Source organism: Hydra viridissima, unplaced genomic scaffold (genome assembly GCF_058129835.1).
Source record: "Hydra viridissima isolate aposymbiotic clone 2 unplaced genomic scaffold, HvirCarnegie_v1 scaffold_8, whole genome shotgun sequence".
Classification (NCBI taxonomy): domain Eukaryota; kingdom Metazoa; phylum Cnidaria; class Hydrozoa; order Anthoathecata; family Hydridae; genus Hydra; species Hydra viridissima.
In genome coordinates this window covers 9,132,501-9,145,000 of record NW_028324307.1, presented here as the reverse complement: position 1 = coordinate 9,145,000, position 12,500 = coordinate 9,132,501, and the positions used below count along the sequence as shown (strand labels likewise).

At 30.3% G+C, this 12,500-nt stretch overlaps 1 protein-coding gene across 1 annotated transcript in view; it reads left to right on the top strand.

Moving 5' to 3' along the window:
- Positions 1 to 12,500, top strand: part of LOC145186262 (dynamin-binding protein-like) — a 59,383-nt gene that overhangs the window by 46,776 nt on the left and 107 nt on the right. The window contains exons 18-22 of the mRNA XM_090094593.1: positions 2,490 to 2,660; positions 2,740 to 2,922; positions 6,405 to 6,533; positions 6,672 to 6,797; positions 11,767 to 12,500. The exon at positions 11,767 to 12,500 is cut by the window's right edge and continues 107 nt beyond it. Coding sequence (XP_089950719.1) covers positions 2,490 to 2,660; positions 2,740 to 2,922; positions 6,405 to 6,533; positions 6,672 to 6,797; positions 11,767 to 12,354 — 1,197 coding nt within the window. The 3' untranslated portion in view covers positions 12,355 to 12,500. The remainder of the gene's footprint in view (positions 1 to 2,489; positions 2,661 to 2,739; positions 2,923 to 6,404; positions 6,534 to 6,671; positions 6,798 to 11,766) is intronic.

The window sequence follows — 12,500 nt, the reverse complement described above, 5'->3', positions numbered from 1 at the left end:
ACGTTCTTTTCAGCGATGAAATGAACATTGAGGTTGATTCAAGAAAAAACCGAGTAATGCTGAGAAGAATGCCACATGAAAAAATGCGCCCAGATTGTTCTATGTATAGAACAAAACAAGGTAGTGGCAGTATAGGCATCTGGGCCTGCATGAACTATGAAGGTGTTGGTTGCTTCAAACTATTTGATGGAAGGCTTGATTCTCAAAGATATTTAGACATATTAGATAATTATTTGGTGCCTTCTGTTGACATTTTCCGAAAAGACACGAAAAGGCATTATCTTCCAACAAGATAATGCTCCATGTCATACTGCTAAGATTTGCAAGCAATGGTTTGAAGAAAACAACCTTAAAGTCATGTCTTGGCCTGCTAATAGTCCAGATCTCAATTGCATAGAGAATTTGTGGTCTTGGTTAGACCACAATCTTGGTAAAATTGAAATAAAAGATCTGGACCAGCTGAAAGAAGAAGTAACAAAATTACTAAAAAATGTTCCGAAAGATATTACTCAGAATTTAGTGAATTCCATGTCGAAACGGCTCAATGAATGCTTAAAATCTAAAGGATTGTCAACAAAATATTAATTTTTTATTTTTTTATTTTTTGTGTTTTTTAATTTATTTTTGTTTTTATGGTTAGTTAATTTTAATGATGTGGTTTGTTTATTTTGGCCACATTTTTTTTTGATATATATGAACACTTGTTTTCATTTCAATATTTCAGTTTTTAATTCTTTTATTTATTATTACTTTATAATAAATTTATATGGTAATTATTTGATTTATTTAAATAAAAAAAAGTTTAAGAAAAAATATCTTTTAATTTTTAAAATCTGTAATTTCAAACTTATATCCATACCACAATAACATGATGGATTGTTATTAATGGCCAATACTGTAATTATTTTTAGATTAAAACCAGAACTTTGGCTATATTTTTGTACTAAAAGGTTACTATTTTTCAGAAGGATTTTAGGAATTACTTGCAGACCATTAATATTTGGGTAGAGAATCAAAAAAATGCAAGTATTGAAACCATTTTAAATTTTATCTTGTTAGAAGGGTAATACATTGTTTTCTCTGTCATTATTGCTGACATTAATAAATTTATAAGTTTTTGTCATAAAATTGAAACTAGGTGGGCCTCTGAAACTTGCGACTTATGTGGGCTGAGCCTAGAGAAATGAATCAAATGAATATACTAATTATGAAAGAAGTAAAGAAAGATTGTCTTCAGGTTGTTGCCATTTCATTTACAGATTAATTTATTTAAATGTTTTTCTTATCACTTAGAATTAAAGAGATGAGAGAAAAAAAAAGTAAAGAAAAAATGACAAGCAAAATAGTATCTTTAAACTCAAGGAAATTGAAAGGGTGGAAAAGCAAATTGTAATAGTAAATTGTTCCTTTTTTTTTTTTTTTTTTTTTTTTTTTTGATAGGTGAACACTGTCATAGAAATTGAGAGCTACACAAGAAAAATCATAAATGACCATTTTTACTAATATTCACATTGGCATCCTTTTGATTGTACCTAATAGTAATGATTGTACTAGTAGTTATCTTCTGGCATTATCCATTTTTATAACCTACAAAACAATTTTTCTGCATTGTAAAATAAAATATACCTTTTATTTAAAAAAACATATAATTTAAATCTGTTTATTTGTGAGCTTTAAAATCTTATTCATAAAATTTTAAGAAGATTTTTTCAGCTCACTAACTTTTGGTTTATAAGATGACAAACCAGACCATGTTATATAGTTGGCCTTGATCAAGCAATCTTTGGTGATTATCATCCAAAAACTTTTAATACAGTATAGATCTCTTTGTTTTTTATACTGTTGATTTCAATTAGCTGTAAACAAGTGTAGAAGCTTAATTATTACAAAATTTTACCGATCCATCCCCAGTCAATTAGCTATTGTTGTTAGAGCTTTTGTTTTTAAATGAAGACATTGTAAAAAACAATGGTGTAATTCGTATTAATACCTTAAATTTGATTATATTGTGTTACTTTTATATCTAGTAAGTATACTTAATAATTGTTTTAAAAGGTTCATGGTACTATAGAATATTCAAATATATTGGTCTTGCAATTTCGGTGAAAATGAACTCTTTTTTGTTGTTATTACAACTGGGTTAAGCTTATGAAGACTAGTTATGGGCCTGTGAATAGAAAATAGCCAATATGTACAACAGTAAAATTGAAGTTAGTTTTATTTGTATAAATAAAGCTATGAAGCCAAATCTTTTTATGAAAGAAAACTTGGTTTCCAAATGAGATTCTTTTTTATTTAGAAAGTTTTAGGTTACATATGTGTTTTGTTAGTTTAACCTAATGATTAGCCACCATCATGTTTATTATTTAGGTGTTGTTTTTTTTGTTTGTTACAAGCTGGCCTAATTTTTTGATGTGTCAAATGATAATCTAGAATTTGCTACACAGTTTTTGTCATTCCTAAAAGTAGTTTTCTATATGCACCTTTAGGTGTCATTTGTTATGCAGCATGTCCAAGAACCATTAAGTCAAATCCTACAAATGTTTCAAGGTCCATTTCGTTTGATTCAAAAAAGAAACGATAAATGTCTTGATTATGATAGAGCAATGAATAAAGCTGCTAAGGCAAGAGACACCAGGGAGCGAGATAGAATAATGCAGGTACTTTTTGCTCATTGATTGTAAAGTTAGATGTAAATTTACTATAGATAATTGGATGGTTTGGTTATTTCCTTTTTAGACACTGGATGAACTTAATGTGAGCAGAAATGTCTACATAGCACTCAATACTCAACTACTAGAGGAATTACCAGTCTTAAGTGATAAATGCTCAGTATTTCTAAAATACTGTCTTTCATCTTATGTAGATGCACATGTTAGATACTTGAGAAATTCATGTGTGCAAATCAATGAGGTGTGGAAGGTAATAAATGTTTTTTTAAATTTATGTGTTTAAGAAAATTAAATTTTTTTAATGAGTAGTAAGAACTTGCCAATAATAACTTATTAAATAAAGTTTTATGGGTTTTTTTTTTTTTTTTTTTTTTTTTTTTTATTGATTGCAATCATTTTAATGTTTGTAAAATAAATTCTTATATTTGTTTTATTATTTTGTTAAAATAGTCAAAGAATTCAGTAATAAACACATAGAATTTTTTATTATGAAAAACTAATAGTAATAAACTCATAAACAAGTGATTTGGCAGCTGTAATTTTAATTGCAAAATTTAAGTATGGCTAGCAGTTGAATCATTCTAAACCTGCTAACTTCTCCAAGCTCCCTCTTTAAAGCTATCCTTGATTTTGGTAAATTGTCCTAAATTTGAGTTGAATGGGAACAGTTTGGGACCTAAATTGTTGAGACTCATTGGTTGGGATCTGATTGATTAAAATGCTTTCCCTAAAAATCACATCAGATATAGCTTAGTATATGCCTAATATAAAAAGAGCAAAACAATTTTAAATTTCTATTTAGGATACCCTGTCAGACTTCTATATCCTATACTATGAGTAACTAAATGAAAACGGTTAATGGAAGTTCTTACAAAATTACTTGAACTTTTTTTACAATCATACCATCTTTTTTTGCAGCCAATAGCTGGAAAAGATACTAATCTTCTACTTTCCAAAAGACCCAAAAAGTCAAGCATATAGCATCTTGATGTCAAAATAATCAGTTTATTGTAATGCTGATGAATTTTTCAGCCTTTTCTTGCATTTTTAAGTATTCTTTATTTGACTTAATAACTATCATTTATTATAATGAATAGCATATTCATAACATAGCAGGTAGTTATGACACGACATTTCTATGATTCGGGAGGAGATAGAAACAATTTATTGCTTATTTCTACAGTAACTCTAAAGCATCAGTCATTGGCTTGTTTACGTATCTACATTAAACCATCATTGAAATTCAGTACACCATTTTGCATCAGATGTATAGTTAGTTATCAAGGCGCAAATTTAGCAGCGCACACTGGGCTAGTGACCAGACAAGAATATAAAAAACTTATCTGATTTTTTGTGTTAAACTGGTTTTAAATCTTTATTAATATGTTAAATATCAATATTTTATAGTTTACATACACTTAAAGTATAAATGAGTAGCTTAATTTTATGGTTAAAGTAGGATAATACAAAATTTTTGTAAAAATAAAAAAGATATAAAATTTTGTTTACAAAGTCTTTGGTAATAATTTAACATTACATTAAAAGTTGCATATATTTAAACTATTTTGTTGTTTAACTATCTATCAGCTGCATTTTATTTGTATTGATTCGCAAAAATATTGGATATCAAATATAAAATTGTGGGCAAAATTATATATTAATTTTTGTACACATTCTTATCAGAATATTTTATTGATTCATCTCAATTTAGAGACTTCTGCATGATTAATTTTAATAGAAAAGTTATACTAGTGAATTATATTTCACATTTTGAGAACAGAAAGAAAATATTTCAACGTAATTAATTATAAACCTATCTGATTTATATTGAAATGTTGTTTTCTTTTTACTTTAGACTTTGGTTAAAGGTCAAGCATTAATAGAAATTAAATTTGTTTATAAGATAAAACAAATTATCAATATCTAATAAAAAAGACAAGCTGCTACTTTATAATTTTATTGGTCACTTGGACTGAGTTTAAGGTTCAATTTTCAAAATTTATTTCTGAATACTGTAAACCATGGGTTGCAAGTAAACAATTATGTAAAGACTTACTTAAGTAAGCATGTAAATACTTATTTACATTTACTTAAATAAACACGATTTAGCCTATTGAAAAAACTGTTGTAAATTTTTTATTACTATTGTAATTATTATAAAGACTATTGTTCCCCAACAAACATCTTTACACAATACAGAAGCTGCACTAAAATCGTCTCTATCGAAAATCCAAACATAAACATGCTCAAAATACTTCCAATGAAGTCTTAGCTCTCATATTAGATAATGATATGACCAAATCTGGTTATCAGCGCCTAAGGAACATTTCTGTAGGAAAAGGCTGTTGTTTATAACAAGATCTGGTGGTTCAGGGTTTTCAACCAGTATCAAAACTGCTCAACAATTCTTTCAAAATGCAGAAGACTGCTGAAATTCTCCAACTGGGTTCAGCATCTTTAAGATGTTGCATGATATTTTGTTTACATAATTATCAGGATATCTTATTGATTCATCTCAATTTAGAGTCTTCTGCATCCGAACAGCTGAATGATATGTAAACCATTATCAATGATTTTTTTTTTAAATTTTAGATTTTTTTTTTAAATGTTTGACAAATAATTTTCTTCATGTAACTAAAGTAAATGTGTAATTGTTGTACAATATTGCTTCCTAGAGCATATATGAAAATAAATGTTATTAATCGATATATCATCATGAAATTAGTTTATGCATTACGGATGGTCCACTAGCCATTAAAAATATATTACTTGTTCACTGAAAATGAATTCTGATCCATTGTTCAGCCTTACGTTCATTTGGGCTGTTAAAAAAACTCATTTTTTAATCCTTATTGAGTTCGTAGTATCGTCTTTTTTTCGGTCTTGCGCTTTTATTAAAAACCATTACAAACAATTTATGGAGACACTGATATCAATGACTGAAATTGTTTCTTGGCAACAAATTCAGTCTTAGTACCATTTAGACGAAACACTCGACGTCAAGCACTTGATTAACAGAGTTCGAAGTGTAAGACTGCTAGATATTATAGAAAATTTTGATTTAAAATTTAAGTAGTATTGGATAATATGATAAATATCTACATGAAGAAAAAAATTTTAAGACTTTTTAGTTAATGTTATGTAAAATAAATATATTTTTATGTATTTAATAAACTGTAATTCCGGAAAGTTCTAGAACATTTGATGTCGTTAGGGATTTAATAGCTTTAACAGTTTTTACCAATAAGAATTGTAAATATGTGTTTGTGGTGATTTATGACGGTTTGTGGAAGGATATTTTAGGAAAAGCATGGGGTATATATAAAGGAGAAAATTTGTAAAAAAGGACAGTTAGTAGAGAAAATTATTGCTATTTAGTGACTTGTTGATTGCGAGAAAAAACTACATAAACTTAATATGTGAGTTTGTTTTCACTCACGACCATTCAATGATATATTATATATGCTAGATGTCTAACTTCGATTCGAAAAGTGAAGCCGTGGAAGCCATTTCTAATTCGGGCAAAAACATGCATTTTTAACTTTTATTTCGCACGTCGGATATAGCTTTTGCCCTTATTACAAATGGCGGATTCAATTTCTAAACAAAAAAGCGGCTTCACTTTTCGTCTAATAAAATCCCGCAAGTTAGATATCTAGTATATATATTATTGCGACCATTATAGTGTGACTTTTATTATTTTTTCTCTAATGTATGGTTTTATTGTTATAGCTACCATTTTTGACCGAAGACGGTGGAGATAATCGTCTTTTTATTAAAGTATCAGAACAGCTTTCCAACTTGGTGTTCACACCTTTATATACGGGAAAGGAAAATAGCAAAAAAACGTTTTTAACGACAGTAATATTTTATTTAGTTGTTTCCTCATTTACTTTGGTTCCATTGAAATTATATTTGTAGTGTTTTATTGACTTTTTGTTTGAATAATTATTGTTTGTTACTTAAAGAGCGTTTTTGTAGTAGTACCTTGGCTTTTAGAATATACCGAATGATCATGATGGCGTAAATAGTCGTCAACAGTCTGCTTCGTTACCTAAAAATGGTTCACTTTGCAGACAAAGTTCCCCTTCTGATGCATTAGCTTTGCTTCATTTTTCTGTTGAGGTAAATAAGTAAACGACATTATATATAGTTTAAGATTGCCGTCATCTTTTTTAGTAACTTTCAATAATATACCAGTTTATTAGCGCGGCTTAAAAGGAAGTTGTTGACGAACCTATTTTTTTATGTACAATGGCTTGCAAAAGTTTCTGGCCAGTGGCATTTTGTACTTTAATTTATCTTTAAAAAAGATTAACGATTTTTAATCGATATGAGATGTTAGTATGAGATATAGGAAACAAAATAATATACTAATAGAATTATATGTATGTTTGTGATTGTATTTATTATTATAATTGTTGTATTTACATGTGCCAAATTTTCTGGCCATATAATATACATTGACACAATAGAATGCCCAAAGGCGTTATTAAGAATTGTAGTGTATAGAGTGTTTACATTTAGTTATAGAAGGTTTGGGAGAATAAACATGACTCGACATACACAAATCCAAATTTCTGAGGAATAATAATTTTTCCAAAGGAAGGGAAATCATGTTGAATTTCTTCACTATTATTGATAGGTAAATCAACTGTGAACGATATTATTGTAAAATGATCATCAAAAGTAGATCTTATCATTAAACGCAAATCAATAGGGGATGAACAAAAACTGTTGCTGAAACGGCACACAAGCTAAAGGATGAAAATCGAACTAATGTTAATCGCAGTACTGTGACACGAAGACTACATGATGTTGAACTTTTTAGTCGTATAGGTATGAAAAAACCATTAATCAGTAAATGCAAGTTATAACCAGGGCTTCTTATTGAAGAATTAAGAAGGCCTGGTTACAACTTGCTAAAGATCACCTAAATTGGGCAAAGATGGGGTAAAAGTAGCTTTCTAAGACTGGTGGACAATATACACGACGTCCTATTGGCACATGAAATGAAGTTCGGTTTCAAGTCCCAATTGTAAAAAAGTTCGAGAAAATGTGATGATCTCTGCACAAGATGTCGGTATGGAAAACGCTGATTAGTCAACTAAGGGTCTGTGTATTGTTATTATTTTGAAACGATACGATAACTATGCGATAACTGGGTTTTGAAAAAATACCGATACGTTTAGGGTCTTTGGAAATGCAAACGATAAAATATCGTTATAAACCGATAATATCGTGTGATTTTCCAACTTAAAAAAGCGTATCGTTACTTTTTAACTTAAAAAAAGCATATCCTTACTTACCGTTATGAAACGATATGAAGCGATATGAGACGATAAATTGTTCTATTTCATAATTTATTCAACTTAAGGAAATATAAGTTCATAAAAAATTTTTGCTTCTGTCTAAAGTTCCAAACTAATCATTGTCTTCAGCTGCCAGATCAACCACATTTGGAGTACTGGCACGAGAGTTAGCAGGAGACGGAAAGGGAGGTCCTTCAAGGGTAGCAGCTTCATCGGCTTGTTCTTCAGCAGAAGTGAGTAACCATTTCTTGATTTTAACTTTGCCATAGTTTTGCTGGATGTACAGGAGTTTTTCCACTTGTTCTGGTTGCAAGTTGGTTCGTTTGTAGGAGGCAATTTCACCTCCAGCGCTAAAAGCTCTTTCTGACGAAGCGCTAGATGCAGGCACAAAGCCATTTTCTTACAGGTTCTGCCAACAATGGAAACTTGTGATTGTAGGTCCTCCAGAAGTCCAAGACATCCAATCCAGTGACTGCAGGTACCTTGAGGTACATTTCCCATTCAAGAGTAATGGAATACTGAGCAGCTGGGGCGGAGGTAACACTAACTAGAATGTCACTAGCCAAACCAAAGAGAGGGTCGTCATCAGGTTGGGAACCTTAAGATCTGATTTTGAAGTCTCACCCTTGTACATAGGATTCAGCAAGTTGGTGACTGAATAGTGCAAGTTGGTTGCACCAGATTCTGGAAACCGGAAATCATTAGCTTTAATTAGTTTTCGGTAAAAGATTTCAGCAGTAGGAGACAGGCCTCCATAAATAGCTTGCATAAGTCGGTATTTCAATCCATACAGATGAGAGTTAACTCGGTGAATGGAGAGTTTCTTGTCAGCAGAGAAGCTTTCCGAAATGTCCGAGATTTTCCTTAGAATTGGAAAAATTTCGAGAGGTCATTACTCATCCTCACTGGGAATAGCAGGTGCAAGTTTAATAGGGTCAGAACCTGGATTGTCCCTGATTGAGCTCAAAGGTCTTCTCATCCTCATAGTACTGTCAATCACCATTAATGTGGAGTTCCAGCGAATTTTGACAGGTGAGATGATACTTTAATTCCTCTTTGTCAACTGTGTCGCTGTCATCCAACATGTTTTGAATCTCCTTCTTGATTCACTGTTCTGACAAAGAGGACTTGTGGCATAGAGATGACAGTTCTGTGGCTTTTTTAATGGCTGACTCCATATCCAAACCTTTAACTGACTTGGCTTCTTTAATTGTACCTTCCATAACCAAATTCAAAAGGTGATCAGCACAGAGCAGAGACTTGTCAACAAACTTACATTTAGGGATGGCTGGCTTCATGTTGGAAGCTGAGTCGTGAACACAGGCAACATAGCTGTGTCCCGCATTTCCAGGAATCTCTGAGACATTTCTAATAATAAATATAAATATTATACAAGTTAGAAGTTATATATAATAATTTAATACCTTTAATTATAATATTATATTATAAAATTATAACTAAAGGTATTAAAATATTATATGTAACAGGTAATATCACTAATATGTTAAATTGTATAAAAATTTATACAACAACAAATCAATAAGTACTACGTAATAAGCTTACTTAGTAATAGTAAGTTAAAATATTAGTATAAGCACTACTAATATATAAAAACTTCTATAAAAATTTACTTACTAATCCAGTCTGTTTGCAATAGCTTCTGCAGTATGACGTCCAGAAAAGGGTGACACACCAAAAACAAACATCCGCAGGTTGAAGTCTTAATTGATGAAGTGAAGGGTGATAGCTTGATAGGCGTCACTGTTCCGACTTTACCACATGTAGAAGAAATGGCGAATCCAGGACTTTTTGGCAACTCTTTCTCAAGAACTTGATCCACTGCTGCTTTCATGCTTTTGTAAACTAATGGCAACCTAAAAGAAGAAAAAACAAAAAAAAGCTGTTGTTTATACTAATTTATATTTATTTAAAAAAAACCAACAAAAAAAAAAATGGTGCAGACTAGTCTAGAAGCTATTTTATTTTAAAATAAAAAGGGAGGTACTAACTTACTAAGAAATAACAGTAAAGCAATAATGGCGTCATGGGACTTATGGCGTCATTTTCATTGAAATTACGATTAAGGGGTTTGGGATTTTAAGTTTGATTTAAAACTTATACAAATTCTTTAAATATGTTCTCCTCTTAAACTAAATGAAACCATCCCAAAATTATTTGTTTAACTAAAAGTACAATGAATTATATATCTTACTTATAACGTATGTTGTAGCAGACTTGATCAGCATCTTTGGGTTGAAATAAGCATAAGACTCATCCTCGTCGTATATCTGTAAAATTAAAAAGAAAGTTGTAAAATTTTTATATTACAATGTATATGCTGTAAAGCGGCCAAAGCCTGTAATACATTGTAGTATTTAAATTTTGAACATACTAAATTTAGAAATACTCAATTTAAAACTTTTTTTCACAATTGTTATATTACCTGTTCTAGCTCATTAAAAGCAACATCACCTTTCCTCATCTCTGACTTGTCTCGTTCAGTTTGGACAAATTCAACTGAATACTTTCTAATAAGATGGGATTTCATCCCAGAAGTGTTATGATCAGCAACCTGGACAACTGCCGGACAGAGCTTGAACTTTGCTTGGACGGCTCTTTCACCTGTTTCACTTTGAGTCACTTCTTCAAAGAAGTTCTAGATTTCCGTTCTTGGACATGGCATGATGCTGGCAAGCTCAACTTCTAAACTAAATAAGAAAAAGAATCTTTTACTTCACAAAAAAAAAACTTAATCTGGACAATATTTCTGTCCAGATTAAGTTTTTCTGACTCCCTCTCTAAAACTAGCCTTTTCCCAAAAAATGATAAATGCTTTTACTATAACATAATCTATCGGACATTTCAAATGACTGATACTTTAAATTTTACAACTATATTAAGTTATTAACAAAATATCTTAAAAATCTTCTTTGAATAACCTGTAGCAATAATAATTTTTGTTACCTAAGTTTAACCATATTTCACTTAAAAAGTTTAATAACAAAATAAAAATAGACATTTCGTACATACAACTATATTGTAACAAAATAAAACAAAATTTATTATTTCTTACCTTCAAAATTGATTAAATTTGATTATTTTTATATAACATTTGCTTTGTTTTTCAATGCTTTTTTTACTTTTGTTGATCAACAAAGTTTTCAGCTGACATCCCATTTGATTGGTCTGGAAGGACCAATGATATATATTAACTAGATATCTATCTCGCGCTTTCGCAGTGAAGCAAATTTTTTGTTAGCCAGATTTGTTTTGCCAGCCTAAAATGATGCAATAATAAATCAAAGCAAAACAAAAATTAATAATTGTCAGTTTAAATAAAATGGTTACCGGCATTAAAGACTAAAAACTTGTTTCACTTTTTCTTACGGAATTTTTGTGAAGTTAGACATCTAGTTAATATATATCATTGGGAAGGATTAACTTGTAAAACAGGTAAAGATAGGCAAAACGACATCTTCACTCGACTTGAAGATTTATAATATATTTGAACTAAAATTTGGCATTTTTTGAATATTTAATTATATTTTTTATAAATACATTCACCAACATAAACGATATTATTTTGCTATATTATTTTATTACTTATATCTCATATTAACATCTTATAATTATTAAATATAATTGTTTTTTAAAATAAATTAGAGTATGAAATGTCACTGGTTGAAAACTTTAGCACGCCACTCTGTGTGTGTATTCAAGAATTAAATTGATTTCTTTAATCAATATAATGTAATAATTTTCCATTTTTGAATTTTTATTAGCCCATTCCTGAAAAACCAAGATATATTGTAAAATATGACTTTACAGCTGAATGTGATGCGGAAATTACTGTTCAAGAAGGTACTGCTGTTAGTGTTTGTCGCACCTGTGATAGCAAAGGTAACTCAGAATGGTGGCTTGTGGAACAGGGTGGGCGAAAAGGGTACATACCACAAACTTTCTTAGTAAAGGAAGTTGAGTTAGAAAAAAGTTATCGTCCGAAAAATACAGGTTTATTATCACCTGCGCAAGAGACTTTGCTTAATATGGATAGTAATAATAATAAGCAGAGCACTCAGAGTTTTCAACATACAACTAGTCAAAGTTTTCCTGCAGATCTAACCTTAGATTCTTCGGATAAGCTCGTAGATTTAAATCCACTGGAAGGTGTCAAAAATACTACTTTTCTTGTTGAATATAATTTTGAAGCAATAAACCCTGGTGAGTTAACTGTTTGTGAAGGGCAATTTGTACGACTAATCCGCAACCACGATTCGAAGGGAAATAACGAGTGGTGGTTTGTAGAGTATAATGGCAAGCAAGGTTTTGTGCCACAAGATTATTTAAAAGCAGTAAATAAATCATCCTGATAAGTTATTTCTATTTACTTTATGTAAGTTGTTAAACAAACAAAGCATTACATGAAGTTATGTGTGTGCGTGTTCACACACACGCACATATATGCTAATACAATACTAATTGTATAATATTTAAAGCATGACGAGCTAGGAGTACA